The 22,041-nt window shown below is 42.5% G+C and overlaps 1 protein-coding gene across 4 annotated transcripts in view; it reads right to left on the bottom strand.

Annotated features, from left to right (window-relative positions):
- CRTC3 (CREB regulated transcription coactivator 3) overlaps nt 1-22,041 on the bottom strand; it is a 127,361-nt gene that overhangs the window by 22,462 nt on the left and 82,858 nt on the right. For all 4 annotated transcript variants that reach the window (XM_044279562.1, XM_044279563.1, XM_044279564.1 and 1 more), the window contains 3 exons: nt 13,074-13,186; nt 2,759-2,797; nt 225-310 (listed from right to left, as the gene is read on the bottom strand). In XM_044279562.1, coding sequence (XP_044135497.1) covers nt 225-310; nt 2,759-2,797; nt 13,074-13,186 — 238 coding nt within the window. The remainder of the gene's footprint in view (nt 1-224; nt 311-2,758; nt 2,798-13,073; nt 13,187-22,041) is intronic.

Raw genomic sequence — 22,041 nt, 5'->3', positions numbered from 1 at the left:
GCATTAGGGCAAAACTGATCCGTTTTGGACCGCTTGTGAGAGCCCTGAACGGATCTCACAAACGGAAAGCCAAAACGCCAGTGTGAAAGTAGCCCAAGTAAATTCAGTGCGAGGGGCCTGGGCATTTGGGGGAAATTCTTTTGTCTCAGACAACCCCTTCAATAGCAGTCATGTGAAAAGCAACACATCTATCAGCAAATGAGAGAATCTATGAAGTACTGCACCTTTTTGGCTTCCCATAGCTGTTTGGGCAGTGGCCTGGAAACATTCAGCATGTTCTCTTCTGTCAACGCATTTGGAAATGAAAAAACTACACAGGAAGGAAAAGACACAACACAGTTGTAAGCCATGACTAAGTCTATGGTGTCCCTAACATTACACATTAGCAAAGTGGTTCCTCACAATGACCAGTTCCAGAGGTAAACAATTAAGAATACAGTTGTATAGGGAGCAGAAGAGCAACACGCAGTTCACACAAAGCACATTTCGTCATCAAGTGTCACTTGCGGTAGAGTGATCCGGCAAAACGAATGCCAACTGATGGCATTTGTAAGACTGATCAGGATCTTGATCAGTCAGAAAAATGCGTTGAAATACCGGATCCGTCTTTCCAGTGTCATCCGGAAAAACGGATCCGGCATTTATTGTTTTTCTAATTTTTTTCAGTCTGTGCATGCGCAGACCGGAAGGACAGATCCGGCATTTTGGCACTAATACATTCCTATGGAAAAAAAGGCAAGTCTTCAGTTTTTTGGGCCGGATATAAAACCGTAGCATGCTGAGGTTTTATCTTTTGCCTGATCAGTCAAAAAGACTGAACTGAAGACATCCTGATGCATCCTGAACGGATTACTCTCCATTCAGAATGCATGGGGATAAAACTGATCAGTTCTTTTCCGGTATAGGAGCCCCTAGGATGGAACTCTATGCCGGAAAATAAAATTTTTCTGACTGATCAGGCATTTTTCAGACTGATCAAGATCCTGATCAGTCTTACAAATGCCATTAGTTGGCATACGTTTTGCTGAATCGGAACTTCTTGCCGGTGTTCTGAGAAAAAGCCTTAACTTAAAAAATAACCTTACCCCACGTGACTTTTGCCTGAGCGCATGCTCAATACCACGGAGCCTCCTCGCAAGCACAGTACCAGGGCACGGGAAAGGCAAAGTTACAGCGCACGCTGACTCGTGGATGCGCCCACGGACACCACGCGTGCACCCAACCGCGCATACGCCCTCAGGGGTAAGGAGATTTAATTGTCTTTGTACTTGTTAAATCTCCATACCCTCACACTGTGCACGCGCGGATTGTATAATCTTCTTGTCCTCCCTACACAGCGCGCTTCAGACCGTAAAATCTCCTCACCTCCGAGGGTGCATGCGCGGTTGGGAGCATGCGTGGTGTCCGTGCGGGCATCCACAAGTTAGCACGCGCTGTAACTTTACCTTTGCCGTGCCCTGGTACTGTGCTTGCGAGGAGGCGCCGTGGTACTGCTCTTGCGCGCAGGCACGAAGTCACGTGGCAAAAGGTTATTTTTCAAGTTAAGGCTTTTTCTCAGACCACCGGATCCCTCTGCCGCAAGTGTGAAAGTAGCCTTAGCCTTTGTAGAGATAGTGAGCTGAGCAGTTTGGGACCTGGGCACAGTTCTCCGTAACCAGATATATGTCAACATCCCCCGGGGGTCTATGGCAGAAAAGGGAGTAAATGTCAAAATCCTTGGTGGTCTAGGGGAGAGAAAAGGTTAAAGGGGCTGCCCCATAGAGTACACTAATGGCATATTCACATGATATGCCAAAAATATCGATGCGAGTGGGTGTCACATCTAGGACCTGCTCCTATCTCCAAAACAAAGGTTCATCATGCCCGGTTGGGAATGCAAAGGTGGTCACACACATGCAGCTCTCTCTATTCATATTGAGAACACTTCTGAAAATAGCCAAGCTTGCTGATTTAGCAAATTTTCAGAAGTGCTATTGAAGTGAATGGAGAGAGCCATGCAATGTGCACCCACCTCTTCATTCCTGGACAAGGCCCTGTTCTGAAATAGGAGTGGGTGCCAGAGGTGGGACACGCAGTAATCGGACAAATATATCATATACAGTGGATACGCCATAAATGTTCTAGATGGAAATACCCCTTTAATTTTAAGATCCCTGGTTATCTAGGGCAGTGTAGAATTGTATCCGTCACACAGTACCTGGGGCATAGTGGGTTACTCTCCAGACTGTAACAAGTGGCTAAACATTGACTGTTCAGCTCCCTGTTCTCTGTGCACTGATCATAGGGATGAGTGCAGGGAGGGGATAGAGAGAACTGTGCAACTGTAACTGAACAGCCACGCAGTTCTCTCTATTACCTGGCACAGTACATCACCAACACTCTGCCTGATCTCAAATGGGAGAGCATGGGAAAACGGTGTAGCAGACTTCCTAAGTGAGGGCGGGGAAGATTTATTTGTATTTTTTTTTAACTGCATTGTCACAAAGCTTAAAGGGAGGGCAATAGCATAGTGACTGTAGTAATTGTAGAGTATGCAAGAAACATAATAAAAGGTAAAGTAGGCCAAGTTTCCATTAAAACAAACATCGATCAGGTTTCTCTAGACACATCTAGTATTTCATTTGGTCTTCCACAGCTTCATGCACTTTTAGAAAGGAAATAGTGTCTGTGTTACAGATTACCCCTGTCACTTTACACAACTGAACAACTGTAAGATGATAAGGTCACAAGACAAAAAGAACGGCGCCACAGCCATTACCTTCTACAAAGTTGTCTATTTCCCCGTCGTGTAAACTTGCTGCAAAACAACATCAAATATACATTAAACCTCTCGTTGTGAATAAAACACACAGATCATTTAGTAACATTTACCACAGAATAATTGTTCATTCAGGTGTACATACATATATTATACAAACACAAGGCCAGTACACACTGCTCACATTCTATTTAAGGGTGCAATTCCCTTTCTCACAGACAAAGGCACGGGGTGCTGTATCTGAACAGCACAGAACGGGTTTGGGAGCGTCACCCAGAAATGTGGTTAGGTCACCCTTGGTATCTGCAGCAGCCAAAATGTACCACCACCCAACAATGTCACACATACTAAGAATCCTTCTCATTTACCATACAGTACCAGACCTCCCATGTGTCTCTCTTTTGGAGGGACAGTCCCTCTTTTTGCCCCAAGTCCTTCTTTGCTCCTTAAATGTCCCTCTTTTTGAGCTGAGGGATAGATTTGCATTATTACATTCACAATATTGACCCAGAAAGGGTATCTCTGGTTCCTCTCAGTATATTTGAGTTCGTCTTGTATTTTATTTCATTATTTGATGCAGTTGGGATTTTAGACATTTCTATATTCAGATTATTTTTGCACCATTTCGTAACAAAACGGTTGAAGTGCATAAATATACACAAAAAATGGATCTTTCACACAATGAACCATAAGTTTCCCTCATTGACCATCCCAAAAAGTTGGGAGGTGTGCAGTAAAGGTGTACTCCCCATTTTCCTTAACGTGTGGAGGGCTCAATACAACATGCTCGTGGCACCTAAAGTATTATCTAGACTTCAGAAACAGCCGTTCTTTAATTTTTAAAGAAATGTAAAAGGTTTTTTTAAAACAATTTATTAGATTGCATCCCCTTCCCTCACTGGTACTCTAGGTAGATAACTACCCTCCATCCTGGCAACCTGGTCTTGAATGTGTATTGTACAGATAGTTCACAGAAAAATACACACACAAGGAGGTGCAGAAAGTACCTGTCCAGGAGACATCCTAAGAAGATCAGGTTGTGTTCTTCAGCTAAGGAGGAGGCAACTAAAAGTATCATGACCTTTTATCACCAAGTGCCCTTGTAGGAAACATCACTCCACAATCACATGCACTGAAACATGAACTCAAAGAGAAACCAGCTCAGCGAGGAGGTATGTTATCACAACTGGGTCATGAGTAGTGTGCAACAGAGCAGCCACTCCAATAACCAAGGTGTAGGATACTAGAAGGCCTCCGATGGCCAACCTCCGGCACTCCGGCTGTGGTAAAACTACAACTCCCAAGATGCACACTTGCTTGGCTGTTCTCAGAGCTCCATGGAAATGAATGGAACATGCTGGGAGTTGTAGTTTCACAATAGCTGGAGTGCCAGAGGTTAGCCATCACTGCTACAGGCCATCACTCGGCACCAATGTTTACTTTGAACAAGGAGATCATCAAAAGTGCGCACTTTGGCTTAAACCGCACCATGAAACGCACCAGTATAAGCAACGCAAAATATGGCAGCTCCAAGACAAAGCATTGGCTCATATTTACCAGTTAGTGCAGTTCGATTGTGGCCGAAATTTGTGCATCTAGGTTTAGAGAAATTATCTGTCTAGACCAACAAGGGGCTGGCCTTAACAGAAAAAGGGGTGTGGCTTTGTGTGAAATGGGTGTGGCCCACTATGGAACATTTTGCACGAAAATGGCATAAAATGAAGTCTCAAACTAAGCCAACCAACCGCATGGGCCACTAGGATCAATCTTGTGCATAAGTTTATGCCACCTTTAGGAATCATGAATCTGGACCTCTGTTCTACATGGCTCCTAAACGTGCATGTTAAAGGGACACTACCATAAAAAACTCGTGTTAAAATCCTATATGTCAACATTCTAAGGAATATACTGGAAGTTTTTATGAATATCATGTTCTGAAGTCACTTCACGTGTTCTACTTTCTGTCCTGGCTCTTAACGCCCTCCTTTTTTGGGCTGTAACAAAGGCAAACATGGAAAACAGCCTCAATTGACATTCTCAGCCAGACTAATCCCTCCAACCATAGACAGAAGGGGGATGAGTGACGCTGATATGTGCAATGGTCTTCTTCCCTCACAGCATCAGTAAACTAATCATAGGTTATCTATCTCTATAGGATTTGTTCTCTTTCTTACTGCTACAGAAGGACAGTATTTTCTATTTCCCTTTTTTAATGCCCGGGTACTGCTGAAATGAAAAAGAAAACCAAACCCCCCCAAAAAAAAAATAAAAAAAATAATAATAATCTATAAGAGGTATTAAAAATACCCCTTTTTGATGGAAGTGTCCCTTTAAAGGTAACTTACCATGCTGAATCACATGTAAGTACCATTATAAAGGTATGGCTATGGGTTTCCAGAAGCACCATGTTTATTAGTGACCGCTTTCTTTTAAAGGGGTTTTATACCGATGACCTATCCTCGGGATAAGTGATCAATATCAGATCTGCATTGGCAGGGTCCTGCAGTCAGCGTTTCTGCTGTAGCTCAGAGCCACAACAATACAGCTCCATAATCACTCTAGTGGACCTATGTTGTTCTGGCGCTGGAGCTACTGCAGGATAGGTGGGGTTGGGGCTCTGCCGATCTAATATCCAATATTGATGACCTATCCTAAAGATTGGCTATCAATATAAAAAGTCCCAGAGAACCCTTTTAAGCTCTATCCGCAGGATATGCCACCAATGTCAGATACGTGTAGGTCCAACCTTTTGGACCCACAACGATCTCTAGAACAGGACCCCAAAAGGGACCTAGGTCATACCGCACAAGCGTGGCCAGGCTCCATTCACTTCTATGGTGGTGCTGAAAATAGCCAAGCGCTGACTTGGCTTTTTCTGGAACTCCCATAGAAGTGAACACTCTCTACACTCTCCTTTGCTTTGGGGGCCCCATTTTAGAGATGGGTGTGGGTCCCTTTCCAGGCATGTCCAATTGGAAGGGGGAAGTTCTTGCACCACCCCCTTAAGTATATACCAGACACTTCTGACAACTCTTATCTCCAAAAGATTAAAAAAAATATGTATATAAAAATATAAACAGGATAACTCCCAAATAATACGGTATATACCTCTAAATTGGTTAACAGATGAGAACAAGCACAGGGAGAACAACTAACTTGACCCTCCACATGACTTGCCACATCTGCTTTCCTGGCCAGAGTAGGGCCAGATTCAGACAAATGGTCTCATTATCATCTGAACAACATGGACATATCTGGGAGGCTGCATCGGGTCCACATTTTCCTCGGACCTATTGATTTATATGAATGAGCGTCAGATGGAAAGTCTTGAAGAATCACCTTCATGTGAATCCGCCTAATGCGACTTCAGCATATAGCACCGATGCTCTCCTCTCTCCATAGACAGAATAAAAGGCCTGCAAAAAGCACTGGGCACAGGAGGTACAAGGTGCATAACCTCTCCACTAAGGAACATGTACAAGTAGGAATACACAAGCGCTGGTCAGTAAAGAATTGTATGTCACCATGTATGATGTGATTAAATCTAACCGCAGGGCAGGCTGAATGTCAGTAATAATCAGTGCACAGATATGCAGACGTTGCGCTCAGCTCCGCGGCATCCACATACTGGTAAGTTACCGCTTGGCCTGACATTTACAACAATCTTATTCGTTGATCAGATATTTTAGACAGGGCTGAACCTGCGGTTGCTACTTCAGCGAGAGTTTAACTCTTTGATCTCAGGGTGCAGAATATTTAGAACAAAAGCCCATGGGTGGTTTGTTCATCAATATAAGCTCTGCATCGACGGCACAAGAGTACAGTGGTCAGCACTGTGAATCCCACCAAGGACAACATCTGCTTTCTTTCTACACTCCAAATACAGGCTGATAGTTTCTTTATGAAACTGTACCCAAGCTCTGTGCAAGTGACCTACTGTAGTCTACCAATGTAGCACAAGCCACAAAAATAGAGAACTAAGAAAACAACCGAGCAGAATACTGAACGTACAAATAAAGGGAAAATACAACAACGCAACACGGAAGAAAAACAAAACTAAAACATTCTTCCTGTAAAATTCAGAGTGAACAGTAGAGGGAGATCTTCAGGTTTAGAGGGATCCATGGAGCTGGGAGGAGAGGTTAATATTTATAGAGTAGTAGTAGTTTGTTACAAAAGGCCATGAGATCTCCAACTACAGCCGCGAGCATGTTCTACAGATACATTACTGAGAGGCAGATAAACGTAATCTATGTGATCAATGTACCACAACGCAGATTGCTGAAATCCTAGTAGTTTTCTGGCCGTGAATGGAGTTTTGCCTAAATCAACAAATATTTTCTATTCGGACATGAGGATTCGCAGGCAGAAGTAGGCATGAACCTGTCTGAATGTCCAAATCGGCTCTGGTACCTCACCGTTTTGCTCTATGACGTGATGAAAAAGAACCTCATAGCCTGTGCGTTGTGTATAATTAGTTGTTTAAAGAAGCACTTCAGCAAAAAAAAAAAAAAAAAAAAAAAAAAAAAAAAGCTTACCGTATATAGGTAAGGCTGATAAATCAGCCTGCATTTGTGGGAGGGGCACCATAAATACGGAGGCACGGCCTCACCTGTCAAACTACAAACAATAGCGAGAAAACAGCTAAAATATTTTATGGCTATTGTTTTGTGACATTTTATGTTTTTGAACCAAAATGACTTTCTAAATCATCAGTTTCCACTCATTAGTGAAAAAACATCTGCCTAATAGGGCCCTTAGGGTACGACCATACGGTCAGGGCTCCCGATGCAGTTTTGAAAGCCAAAACCAGGAGTGAATTTCTTTTATGATCCACTCCTGGTTTTGGCTTCCAAAACTGCATCATAAAATCTGACCGTGTGGCTGTACCCTTAGGCTACGTTCACAGTAGCATTGTGAATCCGCTAGTGTAGTCCGATGGGCTGTTGTGGCATAAATGCCGGCTGTGCGGTGGTGTTTGTTTGCCCGAAACGCAGCATTTATGCCTGAAGAGAGTCCGGATCCTATTATAGTCAGAGGGGATCTGGCAGTACACGGTTGTACAGGGAGCACCGGTAGCCTGGTCCTCAGCTACCAGAATTCAAACGTACAAGTTGTGCTCATAAGTTTACATACCCTTGCAGAATTTATGATTTCTTAACCATTGTTCAGAGAATATGAATGATAACACAAAAACTTTTCTCTCACTCGTGGTTAGTGGTCGGCTGAAGCCATTTATTGTCAAACAACTGTGCTTACTCTTTTTAAATCATAATCACAACACAAACTACCCAAATACCCTGGTTCAAAAGTTTACATACCCCAGTTCTTAATACCGTATATTGCCCCCTTTAACATCAATGACAGCTTGAAGTCTTTTGTGGTAGTTGTGGATGAGACTATCTTCTCAGATGGTAAAGCTGCCCATTCTTCCTGGCAAAAAGCCTCCAGTACCCCTAAATTCTTGGGCTGTCTTGCATGAACTGAGGTCTCCCCAGAGTGGCTCAATGATATTGAGGTCTGGAGACTGAGATGGCCACTCCAGAACCTTCACTTTATTTTGCTGTAGCCAATGACAGGTCAACGTGGACTTGTGTTTTGGATCATTGTCATGTTGGAATGTCCAAGTAGGTCCCCCATGTGCAGCTTCCGGGACGATGAGTGCAAATATTCCTCTAGTATTTGTTGATACGTTACTGCATTCATATTGCCGGGATTCAAAATTATTTGGGATGCAAGGAAAAACCCACAAATAACTTCAGGTGAAATACAGGACTCTCTGAAAGAATGTGGTGTGGTGATTTCAAGATGTACAATAAGGAGGCACTTGAAGAAAGATGGGCTGCATGGTCGAGTTGCCAGAAGAAAGAGACAAGCCTCAAACCTTCTGGTACAACGTCATTTGGAGTGATGAGACTAAAGTTGAACTGTTTGGACACAACCATAAACACTACATTTGGAGAGGAGTCAACAAAGCCTATGATGACAGGTACACCATTCCTACTATGAAACATGGTGGTGGATCACTGATGTTTTGTGTGAGCTACAAAGGCACAGGAAATTTGATCAGAATTGATGGCAATATCAATGCAGTAACGTATCAACAAAAACTGGAGGAAAATTTGCACTCATCGTCCCGGAAGCTGCGCATGGGACGTACTTGGACATTCCAACATGACAATGATCCAAAACACAAGGCCAAGTCGACCTGTCATTGGCTACAGCAAAATAAAGTGAAGGTTCTGGAGCGGCCATCTCAGTCTCCAGACCTCAATATCATTGAGCCACTCCGGGGAGACCTCAAACATGCAGTTTATGCAGGACTGCCCAAGAATTTAGGGGAACTGGAGCCTTTTTGCCAGGAAGAATGGGCAGCTTTACCATCTGAGAAGATAAAGAGCCTCATCCACAACTACCACAAAAGACTTCAAGCTGTCATTGATGTTAAAGGCGGTAATACACGGTATTAAGAACTGGGGTATGTAAAGTTTTGATCAGGGGTATTTGGGTAGTTTGTGTTTTGATTATGATTTAAGAAGAGTAAGCACAGTTGTTTGACAATAAATGGCTTCAGCCAACCACTAACCAGGAGTGAGAGAAAAGTTTTTGTGTTATCATTCATATTCTCTGAACAATGGTTGAGAAATCATAAATTATGCAAGGGTATGAAAACTTCTGAGCACAACTGTAACCGTGCATGCGGCCTTAGTGGTCTCATCAACAGAGCTTCTTTACCTGTAGGCGGCGGTCCTGTCTGCACCTCTGCTTGCTGGGGAGGTGTCTAACAGCTGCCAGGAGGGATCTGAGATTATGTAATTCTGTAGTTCGCAGGCAGTCAGCCACACAGAGGAGACTGGCCTCCTGTCTACACTAGAGAACAAGCTTTGGTCAGAGTTCTTCTTTAAAGTAAAGGAGGTTGCGGCACAGCAGAGAGAAGTTACGATGTACACATCCTAATCTGGTCCCATCTAGGCTTCATTAATAGGGAACAGGGAATGTCATCGCATGCCTGGCCATAACCTTGCGCGTGTACTGTTGGGCTCTACTTCTGGGGAATGTGCAGTGAAGCAGGGTTTGCTTGTCCTGTGCAGTGGACACCCTGATGTCTATCTGCAGCGTCTCCAACCCCATGACGTTAAACAGCTAATTAACATATGGCACGGGCAAGCTACATGGTTAATTCTTATCATAATGAAGTAACTACAGGCCGCCTTAGGAAACTACAACACAATGGCCAGGCACTGGTTAATGGGGTGAGGGGGTCAAAAACCATATGACAGGTTCCCTTTAAGAGATCGGTGGTTAATGGTATCTAGCAAGTTATTATAATGTGTATGGTGAGTGTTAAATCTAACATATTGAAGAACGCTAAATCCAAAATTAACAAGTTACATGCACAAATAGAGAGGACCGCTATTTGGGTGGGGTCCATCTTCTACACAGTATACATACAGGGGAAGATTTATCAAAACTGTTGTAAAGTAGAACTAGTTTAGTGGCCCATAGGAACCAATCAGATTCCACCTTTCATTTTCGAAAGGAGTTGTAAAAAATGAAAGGTGGAATCTGATTGGCTGCTATGGACAAATAAGCCAGTTCTGCTTTACACCAGTTTGATAAATGACCCCATAGTGTCTGAACTTATTTGGGGCAATCGTTGAAAACTGCAATATATTAGGCCTCATTTATCAACTAGCGGCACAGTGGTATTTGCCGAATCTCTGCATATTTGCCAGGTTGTGGCTGGATATCCGCCGGACCTCATTAGACTAGCGCCCAGCAATGCCGGATCCGGCGGGCTGTCCTGGTCAGGAACAGCCTGCTGGATCCGTAAACGCTAGTGTGAAAATGTCTTTGTGGCTCACAGCAACCAGAGCTCAACTTTCCTTTTCCTAAACCGTTCTGGAAAAATGAATGCAACATGGACAACTAGGGACATGGAAAGAGAGAGAACATATGAGGGTGAAAGAAAATATAATGCAATATATAGAACGTGTCCTATCTACATGATAGAGAAAAAAAGGATATCCCATAGTGACTTACAATGGACACAAAATAAGTCGTATAAAAATATGCAATATTATGAAATTGCGGCACTCAGATTATTCTCTTGCAATTACAGATAATTTATTGGTACAATGTCGTACAAAGTTCATGATCCAGTTACATAATTGAACATAAGTCAAAATAGATAACCTTCCTACATAGGATTTCTTCTCCTTAGGGATTATATACTCCGGCTATATATATATTTTTTCATAGTATTAGCATTGTCATGATTCTAATAATCTGCTTTGTATTTACAGTTTACCATCCTGATGATAACTGCCTCTTGATTTTGGCTATGTTTGTCTGGTTTCTCTACCATTAAATGGATCCTATGTTATTATATCAGAGATGAATAAGACTGCTGAGGAAGGTCCGCATGGACCGAAATGTCCGGTCATCGTCAATATCAAGAGTCGTCATCTATTTTGACTTATGTTCAATTATGTAACTGGATCATGAACTGTGTACGACATTGTACCAATAAATGATCCATAATTGCAAGAAAATAATCTGCTGCAATTTCATATTATTGATCAGGACTGCTCAGCCCTGGCAGGCACCAGTTATTCTAGTGTGCGGTGCTCGACTTTCTACAATATTATAAAAATATGCCTCACAAGCAGAAAACCACTATCTGCATCAGTACTGAGACAATCATGTCCTTGAGTTAGAGCAACGTTCAGGGCAGACATTATTTGGAAGGAATATATTAAACAGTTTATAAAAAAATATATAAAATACGCTGGCTAAACACAGAAAAACGGACAGCATTCACTCCTGATTGCACAGTGAGATCACACAGCTACCTCCTTACCATACAGCAGATTTTTTAGAAGATTGGTTAACAATGCCTGACACCTTCACAAATGAGGAATGGACACAAGTGATAAAAAAACAAAACAAAAAAACATACAAATCAACTGAATTTCCAGGAGATGCAGAGGTTAAAAAGGATGATCAATCAGCAGAACCTTTGACTTTACCGACTAGATCAGGCATGGTCAACCTGCGGCCCTCAAGCTGTTGCAAAACTATAACTCCCAGCATTCCCGGACAGCCTACAGCAGGTCATGGTGGGAGTTGTAGTTTTACAATAGCTGGAGGGCCGCAGGTTGAACATCCCTGGACTAGATGAACGTTTATGTATATGTAAGGATGGATCATTATGGATAATAAAAGCTTGTGAAGTCACCGTGATAATACAGTGGTAAGTCAGCATTAAAGGGATATTAGAAAAAAAAAATTGTTCTATGTTTAATAGATTTTTAGCTAAAATATAAAAAAAAAAAAAAAAAAAAAAAAAAAAAAAAAAGGTAAAAAAGGTAAAAAAGAAGGCCAAGGCCTCATGTGGAGGGTCTGCAGAGGAAAATCCTCAGCGGATGAGTTGAAATCCGCTGGTAAAACCCAAAGCAGAAACTGATGCTGTGGGTTTTTTCCGCAGCATGTGGATGAGATTCCTTAAAATCATATCCACTGTGCTGATTCCGTACAATGCTGTGGATTTGGCGCATTCAAACCCACAGTGTTTACGCTATGTGTGGACATAGCCTATGGCTAAAAAGCAAGCTTAAAGGGGTTGTCCAGTTTTCCGTTACTGATGACATATTCTCAAGACAGGTCATCAACTATCAGCATCCCACCGATCAGTTGTTTGAAGGGGTCACAGGAGGGCTGCATCCTCCTCAATGTTTACCGGCAAGTGAATGGGACGGGGCAGGATAGGTCATCAATGTCAGAAAACTGGATAACTGCTTTAATGCCTCACTCCCAAAGACAGTGTTCGGTCAGTGATTTCGAGCCAAAACCAGGCGCGGCTCTAAACACAGAACAGGAGCAGAACTTTCCCTTCTACCTTATGTCTGTGGAGGCTCCACTCCTGGTTTTGGCTCACAATCACTGATGGACATCATGGACCAAAATACTGACTTGTGAATGAGGTTTAACAAAGAACCTAAATACGTGAATTTTTTCCAGGTATTTTCCTGGAAACAGCTGATCAGTGGGGGTCTGACACCAAGCTCAATCTGATATTAATGACCTACCCTGAGGACAAGCAAGGTGATGAGCTGGTGGTGGAGGATTTGCCACTCTTACCCCTGTAATCAGCTGTTTCGGCACATAGTGGAGCATCCAGAGCAGAGGACGCCCTCTATGATGTCCAGATTGCCGAGATAACCTCTCTAAAGGTTTTTCTGATTATTAATATCGGTCTGCATTTTATTATATTAGGGTACTTCACAAACAAAGGACACTGAGGTTATCTTACTGTTGCGCTGGGGATGTCTGGGGGCACGTGCTGCAGGTTGGTTTCCACATACAAACGGATCTTGAGTTTTGGTACTCGAGGCACTCGTGTGAAGTGCAGAGTCCGAGTTCGTTCTGAGAACAAAATTAGAATAGAATAATGAACGATGCAGTAAAATGAAGCTTTTGGATTTAAATTGGACCAGGACCGACAAGTAACAAGCACAAGTAACAGAGGACAACGACCAATGAAACATAAACCACACTATAGACATGAAGAGCACATCTGAAGACACGTCCACAGAATCAATGACTGCGTATCTGTAGTCATCACCACTCCATATAGGTATCTCACTGCCCACAATCCGCACACAGGTCCACTGGTTTTAATCACACAACCGTATTTCTGGGTCCGCATCCGTTCCGCAATTTTATGGAAAAAGTGCGGACCCATTAATTTCAACGGGGCCGCAAAGGGTGTGGACAGTGCACCATGTGCTGTCTGCATCCATAGTTCCGTTCTGCAGCCCCGCAAGAAAAATAGAGCATGTCCTATTCTTGTTCTATCAGAGGGCTGGCAAAATGCAGAACGCACACGACCGGTACCCATGTTTTGCAGACTGAAAAACACTTATGGTCGTGTGAATAGATCCTTATTCACACATCAGTGATCCGTCCACAGGCAGTGGGACCTTGCTGTGTGAAAACTAATGGCATCTGTGTTCTTCCGGTGGTTTTCACTGGCCATTTTTAGGGGATGCTCTGGAAACTCCTATATTTCAGTCTAGCATTGTATGTGGAATATGGATGACTGACGGAGGGCAAAAAACGGACACACGTACCAAGTAACTTCACAAACACCTTCATGTATGAAACACTGACAGTCTTGCCACGGACACGTGAATGAGGATAAGGTTGATTTCTCAGGCCTAAATATGTATTTCTCAATTAAACATCATACCAACAAAATATTAGTCACCAAAAGACAGGTGATGCTCTCCTATCACCCAGAGATAATTCAAGGGAATGCTGCAAGTGCTGTGCGGTTCCCAAATGCAGTCATACATTTATAGAGGCAGGAAAACGAGAGAAAATGTAAAAAAAAAAAAGACCATAGCAAAAATAAATAAATAAATTAAAACAAAATACATATACTGCCCATATCCTTGGACATACTTATGGAATCCAGAGGGAGTCTGTTAATTCTTATGCTGCTGATTGAGAGGACTATACAAGCAAATTAATTCATTTTAAATCTGAAGCTAAAGATGACTAAAAGATATGTTCACACAGGGCAGGTGTGCTGCGGAATTTCCATACGGATTTTGTGGGAAAAAGTGGATGACATTTTACTTAATTGTATGCACATACTGCAGAATGAATCTGCGCGGAAAACGACCTGGGCTGCAGATGTCAAATCATGGAAATTTTCACTGTTTGCAACCTACAGGGTGAAATCTGCAACAAATTTGCATGTATATTATGCAGACTTTGCCACAGATTAGCGGAACAATCTGCAGCAGGTTTTCTTTGCTCACTGTAAGTACCATGTGGTGACACCCCAAGGTTACCTGCACGTTGCGGGTTACACGTTTTTGGGGTTTTTTTTCACGCGGATTCTGGTGCAGAAAAACTGTGGCGTAATATAATTTCACAAACCTCATGCACACTTTGCTTTTCCGTCTGTGTGGAATTCGAAATCCGCAGCGTGTTATTCTTTGTGCAATTTTTTGGAGTGGATTTCACCCTTTTCAATGCAAGAGCAAGATCTGCGCCAAAAATGCATCAAATCAGCCCCCAAAAACGCAAGTAACACAGGGTTGTTCATGCGCATTTGGTGCAGAAATGCACAGGAATTAATGTGCATAAATTCTGCAAGACCGCAGTGTGCAGGTAGCCCATAGGAGAGCTTGGTAGTCGTGACAAACTATGACAGCCCACTGCTTCTTCTGGGAGCAAACTGTTGGCCATGACCAGGGCAAACACTGATTACATGTGGTTACAAAGATGGAATCTCAACTGCTACACACAGACTGATTAAAAATATAAAAAAATCACTACTGAAATTAACTATTTAGACACTGAAATTATTTAACTGCACCATACTATTATGTTGCTACTTAGTTAATGCAAAATTACGTAACAGTATGGAACAGTGATGGCCCAAGCTCAGGAATAGTCCCCAAGCCATACTTGTAGGCGCCAGCTATATTATACAGCTGGCATCCTGCTCACAGTGCCGCGATCAGAGATCACCCTGCTCCTGGCAGTTTAACCTCTCAGATGCTACAGTCAATAGCAACTGCAGCATCTAAATGGTTTACTGAGGGAGGTGGCTTCCCCTTACCTAGTCAGAGGTAACCGCACAGTCCCAATGGTGGTGATGGCAACCAGAGGACTAACAATGGCCCGAGGTTGCCATGTGCAGAAGCCAATTAGACATTAACAGGCAAACTGTCGGTGTAATATTGACAGTTAAAGAGTGTAAGTTCAGGTCCCGTAATGGAAAAATTTGACAAAACATGTTTTTGAAAAGTAAAAAATAAAAAATTGCAGGGAAAAAAATGAAATATACTACATACAGCACATCTATAAAATGATTGCGCTAATTATTTTGCATGATGACTGCCATAAAAAAAAAACTACAGTTGGTTAAAAAACAAACAAACAAAAAAAAAAACCTAACCAGCTGCCTTAGGGCTTATGCACACGACCGTATGTCACAGATCCGCCAAAAAATACAGATGACATATTCATGTGACATCCATATTGCATCTGTTTTTTTTGGCAGATCCATTGCAACAATGCCCATCCTTGTGTGAAAAACAGACGAGTATAGGACATGTTCTATCTTTTTTTCTTTGCGGAACGGCCATGTGGAAATGGAATGCACACTGAGTCATATTACATTTTTTATTCACGGAACCATTGAAGTGAATGGTTCGACATACAGACTGCAAAAAAAAAGAAACGGACACAGAAACAAAATACGTTTGTGTGCATGAGCCCTAAAAGAGGTTGTGCAACCTGTTTATATTGATGACCCTTCTTTAGGATAAAATCATCAATAGGGTTAGGGAGCGAGTACTTGTAAGTAAGGCCTCCTGCACACAAACGTGTGCGCCCCGTGGCCGTGCTGCAATGGGGCAGCCGCAGCAGATCGTGGACCCATTCATGGGTCCGCAATCTGGCCGTTCTGCAAAAAGAAAGAACATATCCTATCTTTTTGCGGAACGGAAGTAGTGCTTCCGTAGGGTTCCGTTCTGTGCTTCCGCACCATTCCGCATCTTCGGATTTGCGGACCCATAGAAGTGACCAATTCACTTTTAACATTCACTGACCAATTCTAATAAATTGAAACACCTGTGGGGTCAGACTGCTCACTATACTCCTAGATCACTTCCTTGAGCAATGTAGTTTCCAAAATGGTTGCTTTTAGGAGTTTCTTATCTTTTGGCACCTCAAGGCCTCTGCAAACCTTGAGGTGCATGAAAAACAAACTAAGAAAACGGAGGTCCCAAAACCCATAGGGTGCACCATTATTTCTAAGGGCTCGTATTTTGCATCTGCATTCGATGTACATTTTTTTGCAGATAGCACATGGACCCAATAATTTTTATTATTCGGGGTGCTGTCTACTTCCATATGTCTGTTCCACAAATTATAGGACTTATTCTTTTCTTGTAAGTATAGAGACCAAGAACAGGCATTTCTAGTGAAGGGAGTGAGAAAAATGCACAGAGAAGGTATCGCATTTTGTGGATCCAGGTATGAAGCCTTAGGCCGGTATACGAGTCAAGTAGTAGACTAGGACTACACACACAGATGGAATATTTCTTTAAAAAAATGCTCAATTTGGGTAATAAATAGTGTCCTTTATTTCTCTGTTAACACTTGTGCTCCAAAAATTAATTAAAAAAGAAAATCTGCAAAAAAAAGTGAAATTTTTAAATCTTACTTGGTTTTTGTGCTAATTTCTGTGAAATACCTAAAGGGTTAAAACCCCCAGAAATGCCATTTTGAGGGTACAGTTTTTAAAATTAGGTGATTTATGGGGAAGGGGTGGGTTTCTAATATACAGGATCCTCAAAGCAACTTTCATTCTGAATTGGTCCCAAAACATAGGTTTTGGAAATTTTGTTGCGGGAAAAAAAAAAAAAGCAACAAAAAAAGCTGCACATCACTGGATGCCCATTGACTATAAACGCTTGGATAATTAAAATCTTCCAAAGATATTACCAATATAAAGTGACACACAAGATTTGAAAAATGGGGCTGCATCCTTAAAGGGGTTGTACCATCTCAGACAATGGGGGCACATTGCTAGGATATGGGACCCACACCTATATCGGGAATGGAGCCCCCGCGCAAGGTGGTGGCTGGAGGACTCTGGTCCGGCCACCACCAAGCGCACTCCCCATAGAAGTGAATGGGAGCGCACCGCACATGACCGGCCACCGCTCCCTTTCACTTGTATGGGCCCGATGGAAATAGAGCCAGAGCTCAGCTATTTTCGGCGGCCTCTGTTCTCGATATAGGTAGCGGTTAGACCCGCACCTATCAGACAATGGGGGCACATACTAGCGATATGCCCCCTTGTTTGTGATGAGACAACTGCTTTAAGGCCAAAATTGATTACATCCATAAGGGGTGAATACCGTGTAACCGCACTGATAGGTGGTCTTCTGTGGAAGGAGGGGAGGGCTTCTCAAAGAAGATGGGAAGGCTGCATAATATATGGTGGAACTGAAAATCTGTCACAGGAATCTGGTTTTGATAAGGGAATAGTCTTCTCACAGAGGTGGTCTTTTGGAGGGGGTTGTGGTTTGACAATATACCACTAATATTGGAAGAAGTAGAAAAAGGATTGCTTCAGGTAGAAGAGACATAGTTAATTATTAGCTGTGTTAGCCAACGCCATCACAACCTGTAAATAAATGAAACTGGTTTGTCTTCCTGTGTAGGGATTATCCTAAACCCTAAATCTTTCTGGCCTCATTCACGCCTATCGTACCCATTACCAGCTTTGCGGCTAATGTCATTCTATGGGTCTTTCACTGTAAACACTGGAGATAAGGTAATGCGTAGCCCACACGCTTATTAATGCAGAAGTCTTGCAGATAGCTTTCAATGCCTGTAGAAAGCCAGCAAATAAACTGCTTCATCACAAAAGGGACTAAGTAGAATGTGGATAAAAGGCAAAATAACAATTTTCTTCTTTGCACAATATTAAAATGAATACATCATTAAACTGGCTTTTCATCCACATGTGTTCAAATGTAGAAAAATATTAATGCTGCAAATATCAAGCACAATCACTTATTACATAATAATGGTGGCTTTTTGTCAAGTTCTGAACCTGCTTTCAAACACCATCAAGAGACCCTTTATAGGAGGAATCAGCAACCTCCGACACTTCAGCCGTACTGAAACTACAACTCCTAGAATCTTCTTTTCACTTCTATGAGAATAGCTGAGTAAGTGTGCATGCTGAGAGTTGTAGTTTCACAACAGCTGGAGTGCCAAAGGTTGCTGATCCCTGTTTTAGAGCATATGAACCCATTCAGAAGCCAAAGCACAGAGCAGCAAAGTATGAATGTCTCCTACTATGCTGGACCCAGCCTGCCCTTATATTATATGGAAGGTCATCTGTCAGCATGATCAACCCGAGTAAATCTGGCACACTGCCTGTTAGGGTTGATCATGCTGAGTTAGGTGATCCCCATGTATTTTAAATCGGTCGCCCGGTTTTAGAGAAATCAGCATTTTATTGCATTTGTTAATGATGTGCTCAAGCACAGATGGGTGGACCTAGCCCCTCAGGGCCCTGCTTCACCACCGCTTGGCCCTGTCACTCAAGGGCAGTGAATAAGGGGGAAAGGTGGCGGTGAACTGGTGCTCCAAGGAACTAGGCTTGTCCCTTGGTGCTTCAAACATCTCATTAGAATATGTAAAAAAGTCCAGATTTCTCTACAATGGGGCCACTAATTCCAAATACAAAGGGATTTGTTAACTCAGCATATCAATCCTAACAGGCAGTACGCCTGGTTTAATATGGTTCATCATTCTGACTGATGCTCTTCAAATTTACTATATTGTGGTCACTGTACGTGGGTTAAAAATACATGGGTTAGAAAAGATCTGACTGGGGCTGGGGTGGGAGATATTCGTTTCAAAAGCCAAATCCACAATGTTCTGCTGATAGCCGGGACAGTTTGCTTCCAAAAAGGTATGGTCATCATGAGACTACTACTTTAAAGGGATTGTCCAATTTTGTTATATTGATAACCTATCCTCAGGACACTATTGCCAATCATTATAAAAAATGTTGCCCGACTTTGGTGCGACATGAATGTCACGCAACACATGCCGGAATGTAGTTGTACCCCTTTAGTCTGCTCGCGGCTGCAATGTCGACAGGGGCAGACTGGGAACTTAAATTGGCCCTAGATAAAAAAATATATTAAAATAGCCTTGAGTTGTAGGCGGGTCCTGATTGACAGAAGGCAGGGCCAAAACAAGTAGGTGGGGCTAGAAATTCCATATTGCAGCACAAAATAAACGCCACATCAGAGCCAAATATCTAAGCGTAACACAATAAACTGGCCCAGAAGCAACAAAACCCACAGTGCAGCACAAAATACCTCCTCATAAGCTGCCCCTCCATGGTGGCTAGCAACAGCTGCCATGTTCTGTCCTCCTCTGCAGTTGACTCAGAATGGCAATACAGCCAGGTACATAACCACTCGAAGCCCCAGAGTTAATTTACTCTGGGAGTGACAGATCATTACCTACCTCGTTGGTGGCTGTTAGGAGGGCTCAGACAGCCCCCTGGGCATCAGCCCTCCAGCAAATCTCCCTGCAGTCTATGGCCAAACCGCCCCTGAATGTGAATGATGAGTAGGTTAACCGTAAAGAGAATGCAGTGCTTGTACGAGCACTGCATTCTCTTCAAACAGCTGATTGGCGGGGGGTGTCGGCAGTCAGGCCTCCGCCGATCTGATATTGATGCCCTATCCTCAATACAGCAAAAGCGGACAACCCTTTATTGAACAGATATAATATCCCCTCCATTTGTAATCAGTACACGACAGTGTATGGTCAAATAGTATTGTTGTGCTGCACTCTATGTCCAGTGTTGGTGAGGAGCGAAGTGGCGTGGATATATACCCAAGTCCAATTGTTAATGAAATACCACTGCACACTCAAAATTAGATGCAAGTAAAATATTTTTTATTTTCAATATCCTCCAAAATAAATTGGCAACAAGATGCCTTAATGTATATGTGACAAATGCGTCTGACGTTTCGGTCAATTCCAAGACCTTGGTCACAGAGTCACTAATGGAAGAAAAAGAAAACAAAATATATAAGTATCCTTAAATGGTCGAAAATTGCTGATTTCATAAAGGATTATAAAGAATGGTACAATGAATGGTGAACAAATGGAGAGGTACAGGTCGGGTAATTTATGGGGCCAATGTGGGTGAAATACACAATATAGAAATCTGCATAATTCGAGCTGCAGACTGCACTCATAATTAGGGCTCAAGCACACGACGCCGACCGTGGGGCTGCCGCATGTGGATCGCGGACCCATTCACTTGAGCAAAGAAGTACTCTACTGGAGGCAAGGACAGAAGACCCAAGGAAGCATCCATAGTGCTTCAGAGGGCTTCCGATCCGCACCTCCGTTCCACACCGCACGCATTTGTCACATATACATTATGGCATCTTGTTGCCAATTTATTTTGGAGGATATTGAAAATAAAAAATATTTTACTTGCATCTAATTTTGAGTGTGCAGTGGTATTTCATTAATAATTCTATTAAATGCACAGCTATAGCATTGAATTTCCCCCCCCCCCCCCATTTATGTTTAATTGATTGCTTTTGAGAAATAAAATTGGCAGAAATAAAAATCGAATAGCTATTAGCCAATTCTACCATTGGCATTTACTGGGCCTCCTCAATATTAAAGGCCATCTGTCAGCAGATTTGTACCTATGAAACTGGCCAACCTATTGCATTTGCGCTTGGCAGCTGTGTTAGTCCACTGTTCATATGTGCCCGCATTACAGTTTTTTAATATATATATGCAAAAGAGCCTCTAGGAGCAACGGGGGTGTTGTCGTTACACCCAGAGGCTCTGCTCTCTCTCTACACTTTCTGGTCGCGTCAATCAAAGTGCAAACGTCATCACACCTGGCCCTATCAATCAAAGTACACAGGGCACAGCAGTTGTAGAGAGAGAGCTGAGCCTCTAGGAGTAATGGCAACGCCCCGTTGCTCCTAGAGGCTCATTTCCATATACTAAAACATAATTTTTCTCAGCAATGCAGACATATATAAACATGGAGGCCAACACTGATGTCTTCAGCTACCAAACTCACAAGCAACAGGTCAGCCAGATTCATAGCTACAAATCTGCTGACAGGTGCCCTTTAAACGAGCACACTGGGCTGAAGAGCGCATGTATGTAAATAGGAGGAATGTACAAAGATATTTTTAGGCCAGCAATTATTTTTGCTCTATAGCCAGCTTACGACACGTTAAACTATAATGCCTTCAGGTGAGAGCATCAGCTTTCTAAACCTCCTGCAAAATCTAGAAGACAGCAAGCAGAGTAGTCGGTGGCCTTTTTCTTGAGCCAAGTTAAAAAAAAAAAATTTAAAAAAAAGCTGTAAAATGGTATAATGGTATAAGAAGCAGAAAGTAGAAGGTTTCTGGAAAATGTTTCAAAAGTAAACTGTATTTACCTACCTTTATTTAGTTGTGAATATAACCCAACAGTGTAAATACAAGTAAATCATTATAGCAGTTTAATAGACAGTCTTAACGTCTGCTTGGAACATGGCAGAATTTCAGGAGGCAAAATTATAAATTAAAGTGGTTTGAATATCGGGAGACAGCATTAGCGTGCTGCCAAATAGACTTTTATGTTTCTCCTGAAATACCACTGTCCTGACATGGTTGAATTCAGGAGGGCCC

The sequence above is a fragment of the Bufo gargarizans genome, chromosome 2 (assembly GCF_014858855.1).
Source record: "Bufo gargarizans isolate SCDJY-AF-19 chromosome 2, ASM1485885v1, whole genome shotgun sequence".
NCBI lineage: Eukaryota > Metazoa > Chordata > Amphibia > Anura > Bufonidae > Bufo > Bufo gargarizans.
The sequence above is the reverse complement of the archived record's forward strand: the minus strand, read 5'-3'. Positions and strand labels throughout refer to the sequence as shown.